This window comes from Monodon monoceros, unplaced genomic scaffold, assembly GCF_005190385.1.
Source record: "Monodon monoceros isolate NGI ecotype Baffin Bay Population unplaced genomic scaffold, NGI_Narwhal_1 Super_Scaffold_16, whole genome shotgun sequence".
Lineage (NCBI taxonomy): Eukaryota > Metazoa > Chordata > Mammalia > Artiodactyla > Monodontidae > Monodon > Monodon monoceros.
This window is the reverse complement of record NW_021703772.1, coordinates 56,815,141-56,838,112: the sequence shown is the minus strand read 5'-3', so window position 1 is coordinate 56,838,112 and position 22,972 is coordinate 56,815,141. Positions and strand designations below refer to the sequence as shown.

Here is a 22,972-nt window from a genome sequence, read left to right as displayed (position 1 = left end):
CAGTGAACACCGCCCAACAGGGCCTTTTCAGACAGCCATTCAGAGATACGGCAAAAAGCTTTTAATTTGACTTCTATCCCCCCTCCATTGTCCAGTGAAATGGGCCTGAAGCATTAAAATTACAAAGTTAAAGAAGCAAATATTCACGATTTAATGCTAAGTGTAACGGCTTTAAAAGAAAAAAAATTAACAAATGTAACTTCTATAATTTCTTAGTTTTTGAAGTCCCTGGCTCCATTGGGGAAAAAAACAGGCCTGTTGCAGTTGATATTCAGAAAGTTGTGGTTTTTAAAAATCTAGCCCATCCTATAATTGTGGGAGATTACAGAATGGGGACTTACTGTGTCTGGCAAAAGAAGGGCTGGAAGCTTTTGAAAAAGACACTACTGGAAGCTCTTGGGAGCCCAAATATCTTTGGCATTCAGGAGCCCCTGTTTGCTGCACTTGACTCGTCGACAAAGGGATGAAGCATTATTAGTGTCAGTGATCCAAGCCCCAGTCAAACTAAAGAACAAGATTGGAAATGGCTTGTGTCGAATAAAGAGAAGTTAAGCTCCGTCGGCCAGAGATGGCATTTGGCCACTAGAGAGCGCCGTTGCTCCACTTTGTGATAGTAAAGCTGGAGTTGCGGAGGAAGGTTTTGATTAAAGATACTTAAAATCTTATTTTAAATTCCAAATTAGGATAAATTTAAGCAAAAAGAAGCAATGTGCACTGTTAAATTCTCCGGAAGGGTTTGTTACTTATAAAATTTTGGCTTAGGATTTCAGAAAATTTGGACTACGGCACAGCTGAAACTATAAAACGTTATGGTAAGTCAATGCATTGTATCAGAACAGAAATGTGTAAAAGCATACATCTTTATTTACGAAGTTAATCGCACTCTGTTCCCATTCAGATTATAAACAGAATGCTTGAAGGAAAAAAAACCCCAAAAAACTAAGTGTTTTGTCCCAGGAGGAAATGTTGTGTTATAATGTTTTCTTAATTAGGCCAGAATGCATAGGAATGAATTCTGTAGTGTTTCTTTTTCGCTCCCCGCCCTCCCGCCCCAGGAATCACAAAGTTCTAGAAGGTGCCTTGTATTATTGAGATCTAGGCTTGTTCTTCTTTTCCCCCATTCCATTCCAAAACCCACTATCGAGGGTTTAAACACGCACACGCACACACGCCAAACAGTGAAATAAAAGGGCACAATTGCACTCCAAGGCTTTATTGAAAATAATACTCTTTTAATTGGGTACTTGCAAGGTTGGAGTACAAATCGTTAACTGTCAGAATCAGTTCGTTCGCCTTCGGATTTAAAGGAAATTTTACCTGGCGATAACTGGCAGAAAACAACAACAAGAAACCCTTACCCGTCACCATGCCTCCAACAAAAGCCTCCTTGCACTCCCTGCTAATTTAAAAGTTAAACAAAGCATGCCTTTATTATTTGATTCATTAGAAATCCGTTTACCTTAACCATTTTCAGCTATTCCCTGTAGAAACAATTGAGTCTTAAACGTTATCTTGTTATGCCTTTCCATCTCGACCTTATTTTCTCCATTTGCAAAATATGATATTCAGTCCACTCGGACTGACCTCAGGAGCTCACTCACAAGCTGGGCCACCCCACAAGGAGAGAGGGGTAGTTGAAATCACTCGCCTGCTGCACCTTTGGGAGCCGTCTGGGGGTTCTAGACGTTCGCATTTGGCGTGAAAAGCCGGGGAGGTGTGTTTTAGCTTTAGCTGGAGCTTCCTCGGTGGGCTCGGGAGTGTTTCTGAGGTCGGTTCCCAAGGCCGGTGGGCCTGTCGCCCTCAACAACAATGGATCATCCCAAGGAAAAGAGTCACCCAAAGAACCCACGAAAAAGGCAAAATAGGCAAAGGAAAACGCACTCAAATGTAGAGACCTATTACATTTATTGGACATGAAAACGGGAGGGGGGAGTGGGAGATGTGGAGAAGAGAAGGTGAACGGTGGTGTAACGCCAAGCGGCTTCAAAGCGAGTTTCTAAAATCAGGAATATTTTGCCGATTCACACTCGATTTCCCCACATGACACGGGACGTTCCTCTTCCTCATCGCTCATAAGCTAGAGCGAGCTTTTTCTTTTTTTTTCTTTTGGAAAGATCGGTAACTTTTAAAGCTGAGCCCGGCACCCGCTCTCGGCGGTAACTTCACCGGCTTGTTGGATGAACTAGAATCGTCCGAAGACGCGCGCCGCCTGCAGCTGCTTGGAACCGGCGCGATCCGAACGCCGGCCCGGAGGCTCCTTGCGGGGACTCGCGGGCGTCGGTCCCCCGTGCTCCGCCCGGGGCCACCGCCTACCCAGGTCCGCTCCGCGCAGGGGCTGAGACCCGGGAGTCGTGCGTCTCGCCCGAGGAAATACCACCCACCTCAGCGTGAGTCCTCCCTTCCCGCCTTGGAACATTTCTGTCTGCTTTTCTATTTACTCCCTCAGCAATGCTAATGTTCCCCCCCCCCGCCCCGCCACATTCTTCAGCCTCCCCCCTGCGCCTGGTACTGACGTCTATCGAGGGTGAAATGATGGAAACTATATTCATGGGCATGATTTCCATTAAATATCAATTAACCTGGGAGCCTCAGCCAGGCGTGCAGTGCTTCAAGGGTAAATGTACATCTCATTTCCACAAGGCCCGCTCGGCTGGAAAAGAAGGGCTTAGATTCGCTTTGATAATGCAAGGTATTGGGGGTCACCCTTGTGGCCTTTAATCAAATTACTTGGATAGGACCTAACGCAAATGTTCGGTCCGGATCTTCTACACGGCTTTCCCTCGTTCCCTGGGCTGCGCCCGCGTGTCCAAAGGCGCAAAAGCCACAGCCAGCCTCTGAAGGGCTGCTACAGGGGACCGGGGAGGGAGTCATTTGCTCCACAGCCTCCTGGGAGTGTCCTCCCTGCCTCCCTCCCCGCCAAGTGTAAGGCTCTGCTGCGCCCCCGCCCCGCCGGCCGTGGCTCGCATTCCCTCGGCCCCCGGGGGCACGGCGAGCCCTTGGCAGTGCGGCTTTATGGGCCCCCTTTAAGGCCGGCGGAGGCATCTCCCAGCCACTGTGACGCGTCCATCGTGTGCAACAGTGTCGCCTCCGCACGGATCCCTCCGCGCGGTTATCTCGCGTCCATCTCGCTCCGTCTCTGAGCAGTGGCTTGGTGCGAAAATGCCTCGCCGGGGCGCACCGGGGTGGCAGCCTCGGCAGCGGCGGCGAGAGCGGTGGGAGGAGGCTGCGGGGGGGGCGAGGTGAGAGGTGGCGGCGGGCAGAGGGTGTTTTTTTCCTTTTCCCTCCAGAGCGGGGGTTTGTAAACCGAAGCCAAAGAGTGTCCCCGTGGGCCGGGCGTACTTTTTTTCTTGTCCGGTGCGCTCCTGCAGGGCCGCCTGGTGCCTGAGAGGAAACAGTGGAGGCAGCGGGGCAGGTCACCCGGGGCGTCGGCAATTTTATTGAGGCCGAGCCGGCGCGCGCCGGGAGAGGCCGGGCGGGCGGTGGAACGCGGGGACTGGGTGAGGCCCCGCGACCCGCCAGGGAGGCGGCGCGAGGTAGAGGCGGCGGGCGCGAGAGCGGAGCATGAGCGCGCATTAGCCGAGGGCCCGCGGCTACCCGGCCTCAGAGGCGACGCGAGGGCGGGCGGGTGGCAGCAGCAACGTAGCCCGGCGGCCCCAGCGGCGCCAGCAGCCGCCCCAGAGGCCCCCGCGGCAGTGCGGTCGCGCTGAGGCGCGTTCCCTGCCTGCTCCGCGCCGCCCGCCCGCCCGGGGCCGCCCTTCCTCGGCCCCCGGCCGCCGCCGCCCCGATGAGCTCGTACTTCGTGAACCCGCTGTACTCCAAGTACAAGGCGGCGGGCGAGGCCATCAATCCCACTTACTACGACTGTCACTTCGCGCCAGAGGTCGGCGGCCGCCACGCCGCCGCCGCCGCCGCAGCCGCCGCCTTGCAGCTCTATGGCAACAGCGCCGCCGGCTTCCCGCACGCGCCCCCGCAGGCGCACGCGCACCCGCACCCGCACCCGTCGCCGCCGCCTGCCGGGCCGGCTTGCGGTGGTGGGGGCGGCCCCGGTCCCAGCCAGGAGTACTTCCACCCCGGAGGGGGCAGCCCGGCCGCAGCCTACCAGGCCGCCCCGCCTCCGCCGCCGCCGCCTCCCCCCTGCGGCGGGATTGCCTGTCACCGGGAGCCCGCGAAGTTTTACGGATACGATAACTTACAGAGACAGCCGATTTTTACGACCCAGCAAGAGGCCGAGCTGGTACAATATCCTGACTGTAAATCGTCCAGTGGTAATATTGGCGAGGACCCAGACCACTTAAATCAGAGCTCGTCTCCTTCTCAAATGTTTCCCTGGATGAGACCACAAGGTTGGGATGCTTTTTTTTTTTTTTAAGCGGGCAGAGGGGGAGAAATCTGCTTTCATCTCACGTTCTAGCTTTAAAACTCCCTTTTCCTCTCCCTCTCCTTTTCCTTTTTGTGTAGCTTACAGTGACTCTTATAAAGTAAGATAAACTTTTTTATTTTAAGTGGAAACCATGTAAAGACGATGGGGACAGAATAATTGCGAAGACGTTCTCTCTGCCCCTCTTGACTGCCCATCCTATATATATATCAGACCTAAGGAGAGTTGTGTATATTTCACTCCTTAGACCCGTTCCAGAAACCTTCAGCAACCTGCAGATGCACCATTACATTTTTAAAACATTTATTTTCCTTTTTTTTTCTGTTTGTTTTAATCAGCAGCTCCTGGTAGACGAAGAGGAAGACAAACCTACAGTCGATTCCAAACCCTAGAGCTGGAAAAGGAATTCCTTTTTAACCCTTATCTGACCAGGAAGAGAAGAATCGAGGTTTCCCACGCCTTGGCCCTCACCGAGAGACAGGTAAAAATCTGGTTCCAGAACAGGAGAATGAAATGGAAAAAGGAGAACAACAAGGACAAATTCCCGGTTTCCCGACAGGAGGTGAAGGATGGGGAAACCAAAAAGGAAGCCCAAGAGCTGGAGGAAGACCGAGCCGAAGGCCCGACAAATTAACTTCCACCTTTAAAATTTTACCGCAGATTATTGAAACTAATGATCAGCATATGCTGGTGAACACCACCTATTTTCTTTGTTGGAAAGGACTTTACCTGTATTTCAAGCTACCTTCATGTCACTGCTCTTGAGGTTTCTGCGCTTTGAGAGGGATTTGGGTGTTTAAAAAAAGTTTCTAGTGTCGTACGGGAACAGCCCTTGAGCTGTCCTATGTAAGAGTAATTTGATTCTGACCTTGTAGCTATATTTTTATAATGGTAGTTTTTAATGGCTGAGCTGGTGATTTTGCCTCAACAACGTAAACTTCCTAATGTTTAGCACTAAATAATTGAATATAAAATGCTTTATTAATCAAACAAGTGCACTTGAACATTTAAAATTTTTTCTTTATGGTGAGTAAATTAAAAGAAGTCTATTAATTTTTTTAAAAAAATTATGCCTGCAGAATATTTACTTTATATTATTTGATTAAAATGTATTATTTATATTTTTCTTTCTACTTTTATAATGAATGGTTCGGGTGCCTTTTGTTTACTCCTAAAAGGTTTCTTTGAGTATTTTGTAAATGTAATATCTCTGGGAAAAAGTCTGGGCCAAATATTCAAAAAGCACATGTTAGCTGAAGAGTGTAATGTGTAGTCCTGGCTCTGCAGCTTCCTTAAACTTGGGGAAAATGTTGGGCCAGTGACAGAAGTTTCAGGACAATGTCAAAGTTGACATTTAATCATTTTCTATAGTTTATACAAATTATGGCAATTTAATCATCTAGAGTGAATGAATACTTGAAAAGCCAATTATAACGTTTTCACTCATATACTTTTTACTTTGGCAAGTCGCCTTGTGGAACGCCTCTTGTTTCTGAACTTGCTTTCGTTTTGAACTGTGCTTGGTATTGCCTGAAATTGCTAGGTCTCTGTGCTGTGGCCGCCGCTGTGATTCCGTTTTTTTGAGGAGGTGCCATATTTATTTGTATTCCCTTCGCTCTGTTTGCACGCCCATTGTGAGCCAACTTGCTGTGCATGTCTCAGATGTCGGTTGGTACGTCCTCTGCTGTTCTCCAGGTTGGCCTCACCTATTTGAAACAATCCTTGAGAGCAAACGCAGAAAAATCCGAGTGTAAACAACCACTGCAGAACATAGCTAGCTCTTTAATAAAAGAAATGAATCTTTTTCTAGAGCTAGTGTCTTTGAGCGCCGTTAATAACCCTTTTCCTGAGTCAGGAACAATCGCCTGGGCTCACGTGAAGGCAACATCCTGCTAAAGCGTCTACTTGATTTTTTAAAAGGGGGGGGTATGTGCACCCTTGCTGTAAAAATAAATAAATCAGTGCAAGGAGGGGGGCCTCTCTTTCATTCCAGAGAGGGCTGGCTAGGCTATCCCAGCTTCATCTTGCTCTAAATAACCTTGATAAGATACTTGGAAAGCTTTGAACTTCGCAAAGGACTGGAGTCATAGGTCCAGTGGGGAACAACCCAGAGTCCAGGTTACACCACAGCTTATTCCACTGAGCTGGTGCTGATGCTGGGGTTTGGGATCTGTTATTAACAAGATACCCATTTTCTATTTGAGGCTGCTCCTACAGCTGCCATTTTATGAGGGAAGAGGAGGGGGAAGAGGGGCGGGAGGGAAGAGGAGAAATTCAAGTAAGCTAACATTTCTCTCCCCAAAAGGGAAAGCACCTTTATCAGGTAGGCATTGAAGAATTCTCTTCTTTTTCTAGATGCCTGTATATTTTTAAAGAGGTACATTTTAATTTCCAGAGTGGCTTTTATTGCACAGGTAAGAAACTGGAATCCTATAGTTTTAGGCCTGTATCACCCCCTCAGGCATTGGTGAGCTGTCTGCCTGCTGTTTCAAGGACCAGGAAGATGTTGGCACTGGTTCGGCAAGAGGCGAAGCACCACCTGGCTTTCTATCCAGGGAAGAGGCCATGGCTGTGGCATTCGCTGACCTGAGCCAGGAAAGACAATTTTAAATCAAGGGTGGTGCACGAGAGGAGACAGCTGCAAACGTGAATGCTGCATTTGGAAACATTTTGCTCTGTGTGTTGCCTGAGACTCTGCTGTTGACTGGTTTAGAGCAAGTATACCAAGTGCCTGAAAGCATGGCTAGGGAACAGCCTGGCTGGGGAGAGGGTGGGAGTAAGCTGGCTAGAGACTGGTGCTGGCTGAGCTCCAGCTGCCCTCCATTTAAGGGACTCCTCTATTAGCAAAATTCGCTCTCTCCTACACAACAATGCTCCCCCCAAATCATTTTTAGAGCCATCGATATGGGCAAGACTCTCTGTATGGTGTGGGACCTGGTGCATGGATATATGTGGAAATCAGTGAAGGAAGGGAGGTAAAAATGTTCTTATTTCCTCTCCACTTTGTGCTCCTCTGAAAGTGTTGTACCTTCTGGCCCCATCGGCCCCCTGACCCATGGTAAACTCGTAGCTCATGTAAGGAAAAAGGCTGTTGCATAATTAGTACATTTGAGCGTATTTGTACATTTACAGACTTGGTATTTTTGGTATATATTTGGTGTATTTGTACATATACGTAGATTAGTCATGTGTAGAAAGTGTTGGTAATAAATGTAGGTATATATGCTTCCTTTTGTAGCTAGGAAAAGCATAGATTTGTCTCCAAATAAAGGGCTTGTGGAATTACAAATCACACACACTCACCACCTTCTTTCTTCCAGTGGCTAGAAACCCCCATCACAGTGTTTCATGCAGACAACTCGCAATGACGAGTGCAGGAGATGCCCTTCTAATTGGCTCAAATCTGAAAACATCCAAGGGTTTGCCGCAATAAGCAAACCAACATTTTTGCTGCAGCAATTTGCATAAACCTTCAGAGAACCCTTTGCAAACAGCCGACACTCTGGTGCTCTGGACTGCTTATAGAGTCTGCTTAGAGAGGTTTGTAAACCGTTTACAGAAAGATCGGACCCTCCAATGTTAACACTGGATGAAAAAACCAAGAGTCCGAAGTGATTTAGGTTCTCTGTTTGCGTGGACCAGAAACACACAAAAGAGGGTGTGGGTCTCAATGGTTCCTAGAGAAAAGTCAGTTCAGGGGCTCCCATTTTGTGAGATTCCACAAAGCCCAGCACATGGCTTACAGGCTGCACAGTGGGGAGAAGTGCAAATATGGCTGCTTTTTAAAAAAATGCGGAGTCTTTTCCCAGCCCTCCTTCCCTCAGCTGAAAAGGAGGGTCATAAAGCTCCGCCTTTATTTGGGTAGAGGAAAATTGACAATTGAAGTAATTTCTCAGAATATTTCAGAATTGAGCAAGCTCTGTTCAGTTCCACACATACAGACCAGTGTAAAGTGCTCTAGCTTGGGAGGGTCCAACAACGTGCTTGATTTTCCTGTATAATTAAAAATATTGTTTAATTATTCTTCAGTGCAGAAGGTGTTGCTGTTTCACGACCAAACCTCTGTCCTCTGCTTCCCCAGTGTTTGCTGAATCCTCGAGCATCTGGTGGTGAACAGGGGAAGAGAGAAAACATTTTAATGGACCCTGGCTGCTGCTATGGTTACCTCCAGAAAAGTTGGAGCCCACTGACTTTTTCTAGAAAGAATATGACTTTTGCTGACACGTGGCAACAGAAGTACTTTAATCAAAAACATCCAAGGTCATCGGAGCTTTTTCAAGGGATACAAATGGCCTGCTCCAGAGGGTGCTGCGTGCTTCCTGCTTAAGTCCACGTCCACTTAGGTACTTACTGGGTGTGAGGATGTTAATAGAGAACTTTCAAATAGACATCCAATGCAAATGTTTATAAACGTATTACTAGAAATCCAAAGACAGTGTCCTTGAAAGGATGGGGGGTGAGAGGTTACCTCTTAACAGGCAGGTTCTAAAGCCTGATGGCCATGCCCATGCATTAATGATGAGGGGAGCCAGCCAAGGACATTTACTTTCATCTGGGGTTCACTGGGGCAGCTTCCATGAGAAGTGCAAAGGGAATGTGACTCCTGCCTTTGAAGAAGAAGGACTAAAAAAAAAAAAAAAAAAGAAGAAGAAGGACTATTTTTTCTTCCAAGCCTGAAACTGGGGAGTTGCTTTTTTCCTAAACAAATGGAGCCCCTCTCCTCTTCAATGTTGCATTGACCAGGCTTTTCAGTGGACAAACATTTGGGGGGCAAGGGAAGAGGGGCTACAATTAATTCCATGTAAATGAGAATTGCACTTAGGGGAGACTTAAACAAGGGGTTTCAGAGGGAATCCAAAAATATTGCCTTTCCTCTAACCCAGGACTGTTCAGGAAGATGTTTCTGCTGAGAAAAAGGATAGGCATTGGGGGTTCAAACTATTATTTTGGAGAAGTTGACAAGTACATAAAACCATTTCCAGTCTTTGAGCTGGTTGGCAATTCTACCGCAGAAACTGGAAGAAATGGGAGGGACCCCAATTTATGTAGGAGAGGGTTGCTGTGGGGAGAGCACATTTTCTTGGCCTGCAGAGCCCAGGTTTTCTGCGCAAGGTCAGACGGGCTGGCTTGCCTGGAGATGAGAGGGGCAAAAACCGAAAGTGCTTGTCTCCTCTTTCAGAGCGGCCTTTTGGTGAGGTAAGGGGAGGGGAAACCAAGTGAGGGGAGAGTTGGAGGGGTGACCGCCAGGATCACCTCCCCAAGTGAGCGCGGGGGGCAGCACACCGCACTCATTCTCCCTGTAACACAGCGCCCAATGAGCAGAGGTCTCAAGCCAAACCACCAAAAAAATAAATAAAAGGAAAAGAATTCCTAGAAAAAGGAACCGTGAAGGCAAGAAAGGCAGAGAAAGCAGTGGAGAGGGACTTAGAGGAAGAAAGAGGAGAGGAGGGAGGGAGGGAGGAAGAGGAGGAGGAGGAGGAGGAGAGGGAGGAAGGAGAGGAGAAAAACAGAAGAGGGAAGAGGAGAGAGAGAGGAAAAACATGGCGCTTGCGAGCTGTATGTGCAAAATCCGCAAGGAATTGCAGTAAATTCCTTTTTGTTTGAAGAAAATTTACAACTTGGTAATAGACCTTTTTATGACCTATTTGCGGTCGTCATTGGCTGCGGCTGGTCATGTGCAGGCTCCGCTCGCCTTCACGGCCTTTTTCCTGATTTCCCAGGCGAATTTCCCCCCGCATTCTGCCTTCCTAGAGCCTCACCCCCTCTTTTTCTAACCTTTGTCTCCGCAGAGGTGGGCTCCAGTCGCCGGCTGTGGGATTGCGGGGTCCGCGGCGGTCTCGGCTCCCGCCCGGCGCCCAACTTGGCCCCGCCGCTCCTTCGCCCCGGTCGCGCCGCTGCCGCCCCCGGAGCCGGTGGGGAGCCCGGCAGGCGGGAGAGCCCGGAAGGAATCCGGGGCGCCGAGGCCCCGGCCGGCGCCGACACCGCCCGCCGGGAGCAGCCGGCCTGCTCTGGGTGACCGAGCCGCGCGGTTCCGACGCGGCTCCTTCTCTAACATGAGCGGGTCCCTGCCGCGCAGAGCGCGCGTAGCCCGGCAGCGCCTAGTGGATTACAGCAGCCGCCCCGGCCGACCGCCGCCTCCAGCCCGGCACCTCCGGTAAGAGCCGTCCCCTCCACGCGCCCCCAGCGCTGCCACCGAGAAGCTCGAGGCGCCCACCCGTTTGGGCAGCTCGGAGATCCCTGCCCGACCCCCTCCCCATCCCCGGGACCTGGGAGTGGCTGCCTGCGCCCCCTGCCCCAGATCACTCCATCTCTGAGCGGGCGTCCCCTGGGGCCCCGGGTGGGGTCCAGCTGAGCTCAGAAGTCGAAGGGAAGCCCTATTTCCTCTGGAGATTATGGGAGGTGGATAGCGGCATAGATGGAGAGCCCCTCGGTCCCCACCCTGGGAAGAGTGTGCAGATGCTTCCTGGATGTGTCAGCTTTGCTGGAGGGTCACTAAAGGCACTGTGTAGTATAGAGCAGTGTTTTGCGGTTTGTCTGTGGTCAGAGGTACCTGGGAGGCTAACAGGTGTGTTTTGAGGGTTGGAGCTTGGGGGTGGGGTAGATTCTGTGTATCCAGGATGTGCTTGGTTTGTTAACCTAGGCTTTGATGAGTGATGCTAATTTCTAGGGTTTATGGTTTATTGGGCCTTGTATATGAGATGGAATTTTAAATATTAACTGCTTCTCTAGTTCTTAGATAATTTTTGTAACAATTCAAGAAAGGTTCCTCACACATCTAATAATCTGTCAGGTGAATTTGGATTATTCTATGCCACAAAATGGATGCATGTTTTGAGAGGTAGTAGTATCAGAAAATCTGGTGCAGGTCTTGGGGAAAAACCAAGAGACATTTCAGAAATTCGAAGCATGTCGAAGTTCAGACATCGCGTGTGTTTCTTATTTGCCGGATTGGGAAAAGAGTAGATATTTTGCTCTCTAAATGTACTGTCGTGGTGTGTGTGTGTTGCCTACGAATAAATATTATATAGCAACATTTCCAACTCTACTTCAAAATTACTGGACCAAAATATCTATGAGTCAAAAGAAAATTGTTTGCAGAAAAAAATGCTATTTTCTCCCACGGATTTTGAACGGCACTTGAGGATGCAGTTCTCAAATCCTATTGCCTATTCTCTCGTGGACACGTTGTGAAATGTTAAAACCTTTGGGACAATCTGCCGCATTGCGCATGAGGTTGACCTGCGCGCGGCGGAGTATCGTTTTTTCAGCCACCCAGAGGAAAACCCTAACATTTTAATGTTCTCCCAAATATTCCAGTGTAACCGTGTTGGCCGTAAAAGCATTTCTGAACAATAAATGACATCTTTGTAGAAAGGTATTTTTAGTAATTAACGACGGAATCATGCGAGTTTCAAAATGGAGGGCCACGATTAGTGGTCAGTTGACGTCTAGCAGAATTGTTGTGGATCACTATGATCACTAACAAATTAGAAACTCAGTGATTTTTAAATCTGGAACGTCTGTATTTTGTAAATATTTCTCTATTACGGTACTGCTGAGATCATTCTTTCATATTGGTTTAGAGCATTACCTACTGAAAAGCAGGGCCCTGGTCAGGGGCTCACAAGGCCCTCCCCTGGCAACTCCAGAGCCTAAGGAGCCCCTAGGTTGCCTGAAAGCTCGGTGCGGGTGGGGATGAGTTGTGGCCATGATGGCCAAGCCCTTGTGTTCAGAGCTTCAGTCGCCTTTCCCTGGGTTCGATGGCTGAGCGCGCCCAAGTGACTGAGAACCTGGGCGGGCTGCAGGTCCGATTACGCAGCAGAGGGTGACGTCATGGGCAGATATGGAGGACTAGGGGGCTCTTTGTAAGTCCCGTGGTAGCATTAAGAGTTTAAATGGTCAATTGCATTAAGACCTTAAAGGGTCAATTGCATCTAAGGGAATAAATAATCTGCAAATCACGTTTGAACGCAGGCCATTTAGTCCAAGAGGAACTAGTTAACGCTTTTGCCACTGCCAGAAATGCCCCCACTGTCCCGGTTAACCCAATTTTTAAAAAATTAAACGAAACTATAAAAAAACCACTTGGACCCTAGGACCTCACAAGTTGGGGAGTGTAACTCTCAGCGTCCTTGGGCCGAACCTCTATCCCTTTGTACATCAGGGAGCCGGTGGCACGTCCGGGCCTTAGTGTCTAAGGTCAGGCAGTGAGCTGGGCTTGGGCTCTCCGGCAGGACCAGAAAAAAGCTCGTTGTTATAAATGTGGTCAAGCACCAGGGCTGAAAGCCAAACGTATTTTCCTGTCAGATGCTCCTCCAAATAAATATATTTCGCCAGAATTCTGTTTTCCGAGCTCGAGAAGCAGGGGAAGGAACAAAGACAGTATTTCACTCTGGACTGGCAGGCAGCTGTTAGAGGTATTTACGGCCTTGCCGCAGTGCGGCCGCCGGACAGGGCACGCGGGGGCACCGGAAGCCGGGGAGAAGCCACCAAGAACTCGGAATTCCTATTTAAGTCCAATTTAGGGCCACTTTTCCGGAATTGGTGTGAATAGATACCCTCTTTCTAGGAACTGGTCCCTTAGACTTCATAGTTGTGCAGACTGAGGGAGAAGTTGTGCTCTCTGAACGTAAGGTGGTTCTCCCCCACCCCGCCTTGATTAACGACTTGGGAGAAGGCGTGCACTAGATGTGAAACTGCTGATCCAAACGAAAACCTTGAGAGGGTTCACCGGCAACATGGCGATTTTGCTGGTTTGGCGCAACAGGGCTTGCAGATCAGAAGGGACGTTTGAGGTTTTTAACACAGGTTTTCCTGAAAAAGTATGTTTCCTGCCTCTATAAGATGGGGCGTCCAAGCGCTTCTGCAGGTAGGCGCAGAAGCAGTGCGCGGTGCCTCACACCGCCCAGCACTGCGCACAGCTACCGCAAAGCTCAGTGCCCCGAAGCGCCTGCCTTGCCCGCTTGCCCAGCGTCCGGCGCATGTGCAATGAAATAGCCCAGCCTGGGGATCCAACCAGCAAAGCACGGAAGGGGGGAGGGGGCGAGTGGACTCAGAGCAGGAAGATATAACCCGATCTCTCCAACTCCTCCCTCAGGATTCGCCACTCATCTTTCCTTTATTCCAATATATAGACTAAATATAGTCAAACATCTTGCCCTTGACTACGTTATTTTCAATCATCTTGACTCACCACCCCACCCCAATTTAAATCTGTACTTTAGAAACAGTCTGCAAATGCGAGCTAGTGGCCAAAAGGAAACCAAATCTTCTTTCAAGGTGTTAAAATAAGCACTCACACATACATTTTTTAACACCTTAAAAGAAGATATATATATATATATATATATATATACGTGTGTGTGTGTGTGTGTATGTGTATATATATATCTGATCCTTGGGGAAGTGTATAGATTTTCTTCAGCCTGGTGTTTCTGCTTTGGGAAAAGGCCTTTCCTCTTGGCGCCTGTTCAAACCGCCAAACTTCAGGCCAATCCTTCAGCCGGACCATTCCCAGATCTTGTTACGCCAGCGCAGCACGTTCGAGGGCTCTGTGGGGACCACTGGCTCAGCAGAGAGCGGTCAAACAATAAATAAATAAACGGACAAACTGGAGGGCTTTTCCGCCTGGACTCGCCTAATTAATGGAGGATGCACGCTCCTGGGCCGCGAGCTTGTTGTCAGTGCTGCGGCGGGAGGCGGCCTCAGAGCCCTCTCAACTCCTTCTGACCGCCCCAGGGGACAGGAGGACCAGCTCGCAGCCTCTGGCGCGGGAAGACCTCCGCCCGCGCGAAGAAGCCCGGGCGTCGGGTTTCCGGGGCTGGCGCAGTCCCCCTGCTCTGCTGTCTGGCGCCTTGTCCAGGAGGAGGCGCTGTAGGACAAGCGTCCTGTGGGCTACGGAGGCGCGGGAGATGTCCCGGGCGCCAGCGGGCTGGGGGAGGGGAGGACACGTGACCCCGCCCCCGCCTCCGCCTGCTAGGAGAGTGTTTTCCGCCTGCGAGGAGAGTTGGCGGTGCTGCGCCTACACTCAGGGGCTGCTTCCCGAGCAGAGGCAGCCCAGAGTCCCGGGAGCCAGAAGGCAGGTTCGGGGGTGGCGGGCCACCTCAGTTCCTCTGCCTTCCCGGAGGGGGCGCGATTTTCGCGCCCTGGGCTCCTAAGAGCAGGAAGAGTTAGGGTCCGGTGGTGGGGCAAGCTGCGCCCAATCCCAACCAGCCCCCTCATTTGGGCTGCTGTTCTTGCCACTTTCCTTTCCCGTAATTCCTGGTACCTAGAACCGGCAGCCTTGAAAAGCCGAGCGTTCAGCCCCTCCTCCCTCAAGCTGACAGGCCTCGCCCTGGCTCACCTAGAACAAGGCCTGCGCCCTGGGACTCCCTCGGGCCTGCCTCGAGGTTCTGAGATACCGGGTGAATCCCACTGACTGTGCGGCTTGAGAACAGCGCAGGTGCTCCTCTCTCCCCTTTTCCACACCACCCATACACTCTTCTCTCCCCATTGCGCCCATTTCAGGCCTTTGGTGGGCTCCATGGGGTATTGCATCAGCTGTGACACCCAACATAAACGACTGGCTCAGATCCAACCCCACTGTTCCTCGTTGCCTCCTGGCAGCACAGTCTTTTGCCTCCCTCTTTTCCCTACTTTAGGGCAGTGATTCTTAATGAAGGCCTGCATTCAAACCTCTTGTTTATAATGAAGGTTCCTGTGTTTCATGCCATACTTACTGAATCAGAATGTCCAGAACCTGCAGTTTGTAAACACTCTCCACCATGGCAGTTAGGATGTACGCTTATGTTTGAGAACTGGCCAAGGGTATCTCCTGGTTCTTTTATGGTTCTTTGGTCTCCAGAGGCCAAGTTCTCTCTATACCGTTCAGCAACAGCCATTCCCCTAGGTTTGGGGGCTCCCTCCTTAATTAGGTTTTCTAATGTCACTACCCCATAAGCTGACTAGTTGCTCCCATATAGGGAAGGAGACATTGATCCCTTGCTAACTTGGAGATTTTTTCAAAGAGGCGAGTAGGTTCTGGGTACAGACCTGCCTTCTTTCAAATCTTTATCACTTACCTGCTGTGTGACTTTAGGCAAGTAGGGCAAATTCTCTGGGCTTGTTTCCTCATTTAGAAAGTAGGGATAATAAGAGTACCTTCAAATGTTGTTATGAGGATTTTTACTTACGTAGCACTACTATATGCCCAGCACTATTCTAACTACTTTACATACATTAACTCACTGATTAAGCACTTAAAAGTTTTTTTTTTTGCACAAGCCAAACATTCAGTACCTGTTTCGACCACATATTGAATAACAAGCATTCAATAGGAGTTCTTATCATCACTATCCTTTTTCTGTTCAGTAATCAGGCCTAGACTTTTAGAGCTGAAAGAGACTGGTTCACTCACCTAATCCTTGAATTGTACAGAGAAGACAGGACGAGTTTTCGTCACAGGATAACATGGATCTGGGACTTTTCCTTTTGCTGTAGTGGGCCTCATAGACCCCACTCCCTTGGGTCTCAGTGTCTGGCCCCTTCCTACAGGTAGACTTCAGGGCCAAACCTAGGAGGAAAGTGCCCCTAGCTCCTCAGTGGGCAGATGTCAGGTAAGGGAGGCTTCACACCCACACAGGCACATCTGTGACTCCTACAGAAGGCTCAGGCCTTACCACAGAGCAGGCCCTACTTTCCACCTTCTGGAGTCACCTTCTCCACCACCACCCATCAGTCACACCCACTAGGCCAAGCATCCTCTTTTACAGCCCCAGGGCAAGTACCCTCTTTTCAGTCTCTTGAAAGCTGGGACAGGGTGGGAAAGCAAAAGGCCAGTGAGCAACAGCAAAGGAGGCAAGGAGTGCCCAACTCCCCCTTAATCTGCTTGTGTTCCAAGATCTGGGCTCCAGGACCGTGGCTGAGCCACAGCTCCAAACTTGGGCCACAGTGATGTCAAGGTGTGTCTTAAAGAGGCCTATGCCCCCCAAATCTCCATCAGCCCTTCCAATTTTTTAGATTATTTATATCTTTTAAAAATAATTATATGTATACTATTTCAGGCTATAACCCACACATATGCACGCGCACACACACACACACACACACACACCCTGCAACCAGGTTCTACGCCTTAGTCCTGGCCTCCATGACTTCTGACTGTAGACTTTTTGTAAGAGGGCCTGCGCAACCCTTGGTCAAGCTGCTTCTCTTGGCTTAACCAGGAGTCCACCTGGGTCAGATTTTCTGTCCAAACCCACCTAGTCTCTTCTGCTATCAACCATGTCGGGCAGAGTTTGGCCCATGAAACCGGGCAGTGCTGTAGCCACCCAGCCACCTCCATCTCCTGTGCCATCTACCCTCTATTCTTGGTTCTCAAAGGACTTAGGTGACCCCCCAGATCCTGCTTTTCTTGGGACTGCTGGAGCCTTTTCCAATCTCTGGCCCTGCCATCGGAGATCCTGCCCGAGAGCCTGTTCTTTTGGATGGCACATCTCACTGTTAGAGTGGTTCCCTCTGGGGTCACCTTTCCTTCCCAGAGGACACCAAGGCAGAGCTCCAATGAGCAGACTCCATTTAGGGGGGAGGGGCGGGGGTAGCAGGAGAAGTAGTCCTCTTTCAGTAATGGGATATAATGCCAGGAATATGGAATTATATTTCTCTCCTGCTTGGGACTCCCTGTTCAGCCCTTTTCTGGCTCTACCGCCAGCCTGTGTCCCTAAGTGCCAGGCCTGGCAGTCTTTCTTTATCTGCCCCCAGCCTAGGGAGTTCATCCAAAGTCCCATCCCCACCTATCCTGGTTGTGCAGACAGTTTAAGGGAAGAGTTCAGTACCACTTCTGGGCAAGAGGCCTCTTGAAAATCAAGGTCAGGATATTCTTTCCTGGGCCACATAGCAAGGGCCCTTAGGGTGGCAGAGAGTGGACCTCAATACATCTGGAGTGCAGCTGACGCCTCTTGGGGCCCCTTCAGTCTCTCCTCCTTCCTGGGAGCGGCTCTGGCATCTGGGTTCCTTCAGGGAACCCTAGCTCATGGAAGCTCTCTGAGCAGGAATTCCCAGGACTGGCTTTTTCCAGCCCAGTGAGGAAGGACAGTGTCCAGAGTCTCAATTTACCCAGAAACCAAATTCCTTACAGGTTTTTAAGAAGGCCCCCACCCCACCTCTTCTCCCCGACCTCTTCTTCAGGACTGTTACCACCACCATTGAAAGTCCTTGGAAAAACCCCAACAAATTGGCCCAAAGTAGTCTTCTGTTCTCCCTGGTGCTTAGCCTTCCTACTAGACAGAGTTTGCTCTTCCCCATCTGCACTCTGTCATTCATCTACAGAAGCCCAGCATTGAGGGCAGGGGCCAAGGAAGATTGGAGGGAGGTAGACACTTTCTCCTTTAATCATGTCGCCTGGCTGTCCTAAGACTAGAAAGTAATTGAAGTTGTCTGCCTCAGTGTCTTCCTTTCTTTTCTCCTTTTCCCCTACGCATAGCTAGTTACTTTGCTGTTATTATCTAAATGTACAGAGTATACTATATAGTTTTATTCTTATGAAAGCCACAGTGAATACTGCAGGCAAGTCCCAGTTACCATCCTTTATCACCATTCATTCAAAAAGTATCTACTGAGCCCTGAGTAGGTGTCAGTTTCAAACACCATTCTCTCAGCCTGGTCTCTTTACATGGCCCCTCCCCCATAAAAAGCTCATAACAATTGCCTAGAATGTCATAGGTCCTTTGATTCATCCTCTTTTATTAACTTAAGGAAAAATAAAGAAGGCTTTTCCCAGCCCCTCAAACTTTTGTTATTTTTTACAGTGGATTAACGGGGGCTTGTCTTGAAGCTGCTCACCTAGTGCTAATAGAGTCAGAAAACATTTTTTTAAAGGATTGATCCTTACTCATATTTTAAAAACAGATGCTACCAACTGTAAAAGAAAAAGGTACTCCTAAGCGGCTAATGGCATGGGGAGGGAAGAAACAGATGCCATACAGTCCGGGCTAATAGCCCCCTGCTTTCTAGCCAGTGAAAGTGAAATCAAGAAATGGGTTTAGAAATGCACAGAGAATGGGTGGAAATTAGGATGCAGAGAGATTTTTGTGGAAAGGAGTCTCTTTCAAAGGCTTGATGGGTTTGCTGATGAGAACTTTTACAACTGAATTTGATTTAGAAATCATAGACATATATGTGCTCTACAAAGCTACACAGAACACCCATTCTTTTAATCGGAATAGTAAAAATCATACGTTTTCACACTGGTAGCAACTCTGCCAGGCTATGGAAGGATGTTGGGTGTCAATTCTCTTTTCACTCACTCCCCTTGGTGGGAGCTGGGGGCGTCTTCCCCACCCCCGCCTACCTCAGGCATAGCGTGGCACATTCTACTCCATGGATCAGTGCTCGGGCCCAAGCTCCTTCTCTTGGCTTTCACAGCAGGAGAGCCCGCTGCCTCCCCCTCTCTTAGGCTCTCCCTCTGGTGCTGGTGGAAGGGTAAGGGGTGGGGGAGAGAGAGGATCCCACCCAGGTTTGGACTCCTAAGCCCTGTGGTTGGGACACTATGGGACTGGGGACATCTGACTTCCTGGGCTTGGGTTCCTTGAGAGCCTCATTTACTTCCTCACACCCTGTCCCCTTCACACCAGGGCTGCTTTTATTGTTTTATAACCTTCTTTAGAGCTTCAGTCGCCAAAGATGCCGATGGGGCTATTCTCCACTTTCTCACTTTACCAAACCCCAAGTCTTGCTGTTTTAAGCAGTTTGGTCACTTGCAAAGGCTTTCCTTCCAGATCTAAGCAAATTATAGAAACCCCTAGGCATGTGGCTACCTTCAACTTTCGCTGAGCTCATTCGCAACAATACAGAGCCAAGTGTTAACTCCAGCTGCCCCCCCCACCCCCCAAGCCCACCCAGCATCTCCCCAACCACCCTTTTCTTATTGAAGCTAAAACAAAATCCCAAATAACTTCTGGTATAAGCAAGTAAGAAGTGGCCTTTGGCTTTCCTCTTTATTTACCACATCCAAAGCTAAAAAATGATTGAAATAAAGGAGTGGATGGTACTCACAGCGGATGCAGCCAAAGAATCATAAGACATGCCCATCAACCAGCCTTTTCCAAATAGCACTATCTCCCAGTTTCAATAGACATCCCTGAAAAGATGCTATTTGAAAAGCCTGGGGTATTGATATGAATATGACTCCCCCCTTGCATCCTAGATATTTGGAACTATTTAAATGTGAGGGAACAGTTGCAGTGAACCTTTATTTAGTGAATAAAAGTTTAAAGCGGAAGGTTATTTATGGTTCTGCCAGAGATGGAACCTGAGTGGCTATTTACGAACATGTGATCCCAATAAACTTTGTTTTATGGCTTGAGAGTTGACAAGCCAAAATATAATTCCCACCATAAATTAGGTTAAGAGCATACAAGTGCAGATGGTTGGTTCCTGAAGCAGCAATAGAAAAGTGAGAGGCTCCAGCTAGCGCCGGGCGCAGGAGACAGGTCTGCTCCCAGCTCCCCTGCCCACTAGGAGAGAAAACCAGTAAGTCACTTATTACTTTTTCCAGGACAACTCCAGGGGTGGGGGATTTCTCTGCCCCATCTTTTCCACCTGGTGTGGGGAGAAGTCCCCTGGAAGTTAATTTTAATTTTAGCTTAAACCTAAATCAAGAAATAGGATGGAAATCCTGGTTTTCTTCTCTCCCTTCTAGACATAGAAAGTTAGGAATTGAGGGCTCCCACCTCACAAGAGGGACTTTCTGTCTCTCTCCTCCTCCTAATGGGGCATCCGCTTCTGAAGTGGAATAAAACGGGTAGTCTAGGTGGACAGAGAGAAAGGATAAGGATGGAGATGGCTCTGCCTTTGTGATTTCTCAGAGAAGACTGCCATCCCAGAATAAAACTAGAGGAGACTGAAAACTTAAAGCTGGACACCAGCCCCTGTGAGGATCACTGCTTTGTAAGATCGCTTTGTGGGTCCTCCAGCAAAAATGCTGACGAAATGATGTCATATCCATAGCGCTGGATAAGAGTCTAAAGCATTGCCATTTACCTTTAAACCCATCGGTTTTCCTCTTCCTTGATTATTATTTGGGTCCTCATTTCCCTTGGAAATTGCTCTTTGTTTTGAATTAGAGCAGAAGTGGGAAGGCAAGTCCTAGCCTTGTCTGGTACTTCTTTGGGAAGGAAAAGACAGTTTTAGGGGAGCGCTGGTTGGAGCTGGGGAATTTGAAACCAATCTGAAATTGGAAAAGGGGTCTGAGTTGCTCCTAGCGCGAGACAGACGGGGAGCTGGGGCTGGGGACAGATGCAGCGGCTAACCCCCTCCCCAGTGGACCTGCGCCCACCCCGCCGATTGTGCAGAAGAAAACACACAAAGGCCCGTTTTCTCCTCGCTTCCCGTTTTCCCACGGGGAGACCCTGTTACAGACAGCCTGAGTCGGGCCAAGCAAAAAGTAAGGTTTTGCTCAAGGGGTGCATAGAGTGGGGGAGGTGATGGGGGCCATACTCTCCTACCTCGTGGGTCTGCCCTTGAGCACTGCAGTCTCCCGCTCCGCGCGCGGAGAACTTGGCGCAGTTCCTGGGGGCGGGCGTCCGAAGCAGGAGGGAGGTCTGGGTATTGGCGGGGTGTCTGGGCCTTGTCATTTTTCTGTGTATCATCTATCTTTATTATCCTGTGGAATTTAAGTGACCCCCGTTTTCATTGCAACAGGTTCGGGACCGTGAGAAACCGCCGCTGTAAGTACCTTCCCGTTTCTTCCGAATCGAGAAGGGGCGGTATTGATAACTGGGGTGGTAGGGGCGAAGGGCCGCGCCAGGGGAGTGGGCGGGTGGAAGAGCAGCCCTGCCTCCCCAGGCCTGACTGTGAGAGGGGAGCTCGAGCTGGAGGTGGAGGATCTAAGTTGGACTCTTGGAAAAATTTTCTGGGGCCTGGTTTACAGTCACCTAAAGTAAGGGAACGGGCCGCGGCCTCTCGCCCTTGTCTCCTTGGACCTCCCTGGACTTTCCCGGCCTTCCCAGGCCTCCCCAGCTCGCACAGGTGCAGCTCCGCCGCAGCGAACGCGTCTGTGAAGAGCTTGCAGCTAATTAGCAGCCCGCCCTATTAACAAGTCGCGGCGAGCATCGCTTTCTGCTCGAATCAACCTGCTGAACACCCAGGCAGCGCTATCCCCCTTTGCCGCCCAGCCCAGCTCAACCCGGTTCAGCCTGGCCCAACCTTCTCTAGTTTTTTGTAAAAAGAAAACAAACAAACAAAAAAACCGTAACCCTCTGTGGCTGCGGGTGTGTGGGGTTGGCCGGCTTCCGGGAAGGGCTGCGAATTCTGAGCTTTACGTGGAAGTCCCTCCTCCCCCCTCCCTAGGCCCCAGCCCCAGCCGCGGCGGTTTAGGCCCTGGGTTGAGGAACTGCGGCCGAGCGAGGAGGGAGGGATACGGCCCTTCTAGTTCACCTCTGCTTCTCTATAACTGCAATTTGAGAATTTCTGCGCCTGAGCCGCTAGCGTTGCAGGCAGACGTGGCGGGGGGGGGGGGGGGGGGGGGCAGAGATTCTTGGGGTCTTGGGCCTGGAAGTTTGGATCTTTCTGAGTTGCATATGCCGCAGAAGACAGGTACATTTCTGAGGAGGCCTGTGAAATCTCCAGGAAGGCTCTCTCATTAAGATGATGGTAGTGGGGAGAGAATCAAGGAAAGACCAGTGGCCCCTCCCTCATGCAAAACGGAGCTGATTTTATTTTCATAGGAGATGGAATGTGCGAAGATGTTAGGAACCAGGCACCCTCCCTCCCTGGTGAGACATCCTCTCTCTAGGGTCCGGGAAGCTAAGGCTTGGCTCTGGGCCAGGTTTCTGCCCTCCAGGCTGGGCAGCCTAATCGACTCCCTGGGGGCTGTGCCCACCCCCCAGGAGTGGAGGTTCCGCCCAGTACATAGTTCACCTCTATGAATCAGGCTGTCTCAAGTGAAACAGGGCTCAGGGCTCCAGGCTGGAAAATCCAGTGTCCCCAGGAACTCCTGGTCTTGCCCTCTTCCTGAGGCTGCCCTGGCTCTGGGTGCTTATCTCTGTGGATGCTCCTTGCTTGCAAACCCACGATCAGCACCCTGTAGCTGAACACAGCACAAAAAGCCGGAGACATCAAAAGCATTTGTATGGGCAGTTGAGCGGGAGGTGAATATTTAACGCTTTTGTTCATCAATAACTCATTGGCTTTGACCTGTCTGAACAAGTTGAGCAATAAGGTGAAATGCAGGTCACAGCGTCTAACAAATATGAAAATGTGTATGTACCCTCACCCGGCTCCCCACCTGTCCCAGCAGGCTCCCCCAATTTGTCTGGATAAAGCCTAGGCCCAAGGTCCCCAGGAAGGCAGGTGTGTGGGAGCTCTTGGCATTAGAGGAAGTTGGGGGGAGCCCCCCGGGACAAGGGGGCTGGGTGTGGGGCAGCCTCAGAGCTCTTGTTAGAATTGGCACCCAGGATATCCCTACAAAATAGCCAAAGCACTGGAACCAGAGGATGGCGGTGGGGGAGTGAGCAGGGAGCGTGCACAGTGCAGAGTAGGAGAAGCCAGCCAATTTTGCCAGGCAGAGGGGGGCTCCACCGCACCAGGCCCAGGTTGAGGCTTGAAAATAATTTTTGA

At 50.0% G+C, this 22,972-nt stretch overlaps 2 protein-coding genes across 3 annotated transcripts in view; both read left to right on the top strand.

Moving 5' to 3' along the window:
* Positions 1 to 2,438: 2,438 nt before the first annotated feature.
* On the top strand, positions 2,439 to 6,182 carry HOXD8 (homeobox D8). 2 transcript variants are annotated; one of them, XM_029224665.1, is made up of 2 exons: positions 2,439 to 4,343; positions 4,720 to 5,431. In XM_029224665.1, exons 1-2 carry the CDS (start codon positions 3,785 to 3,787, stop codon positions 5,010 to 5,012), a joined length of 852 nt encoding a protein of 283 aa, XP_029080498.1. In that variant the 5' UTR covers positions 2,439 to 3,784; the 3' UTR covers positions 5,013 to 5,431. The 2 variants fall into 2 exon arrangements, with proteins under 2 accessions (XP_029080498.1, XP_029080497.1); XM_029224664.1 differs by having other exon boundaries at positions 2,453 to 4,343; positions 4,717 to 6,182.
* A 4,316-nt stretch (positions 6,183 to 10,498) lies between these two features.
* HOXD3 (homeobox D3) overlaps positions 10,499 to 22,972 on the top strand; it is a 40,978-nt gene continuing 28,504 nt past the window's right edge. The window contains exon 1 of the mRNA XM_029224660.1: positions 10,499 to 10,532. The gene's annotated coding sequence lies outside the window, so the exon portion shown is untranslated. The remainder of the gene's footprint in view (positions 10,533 to 22,972) is intronic.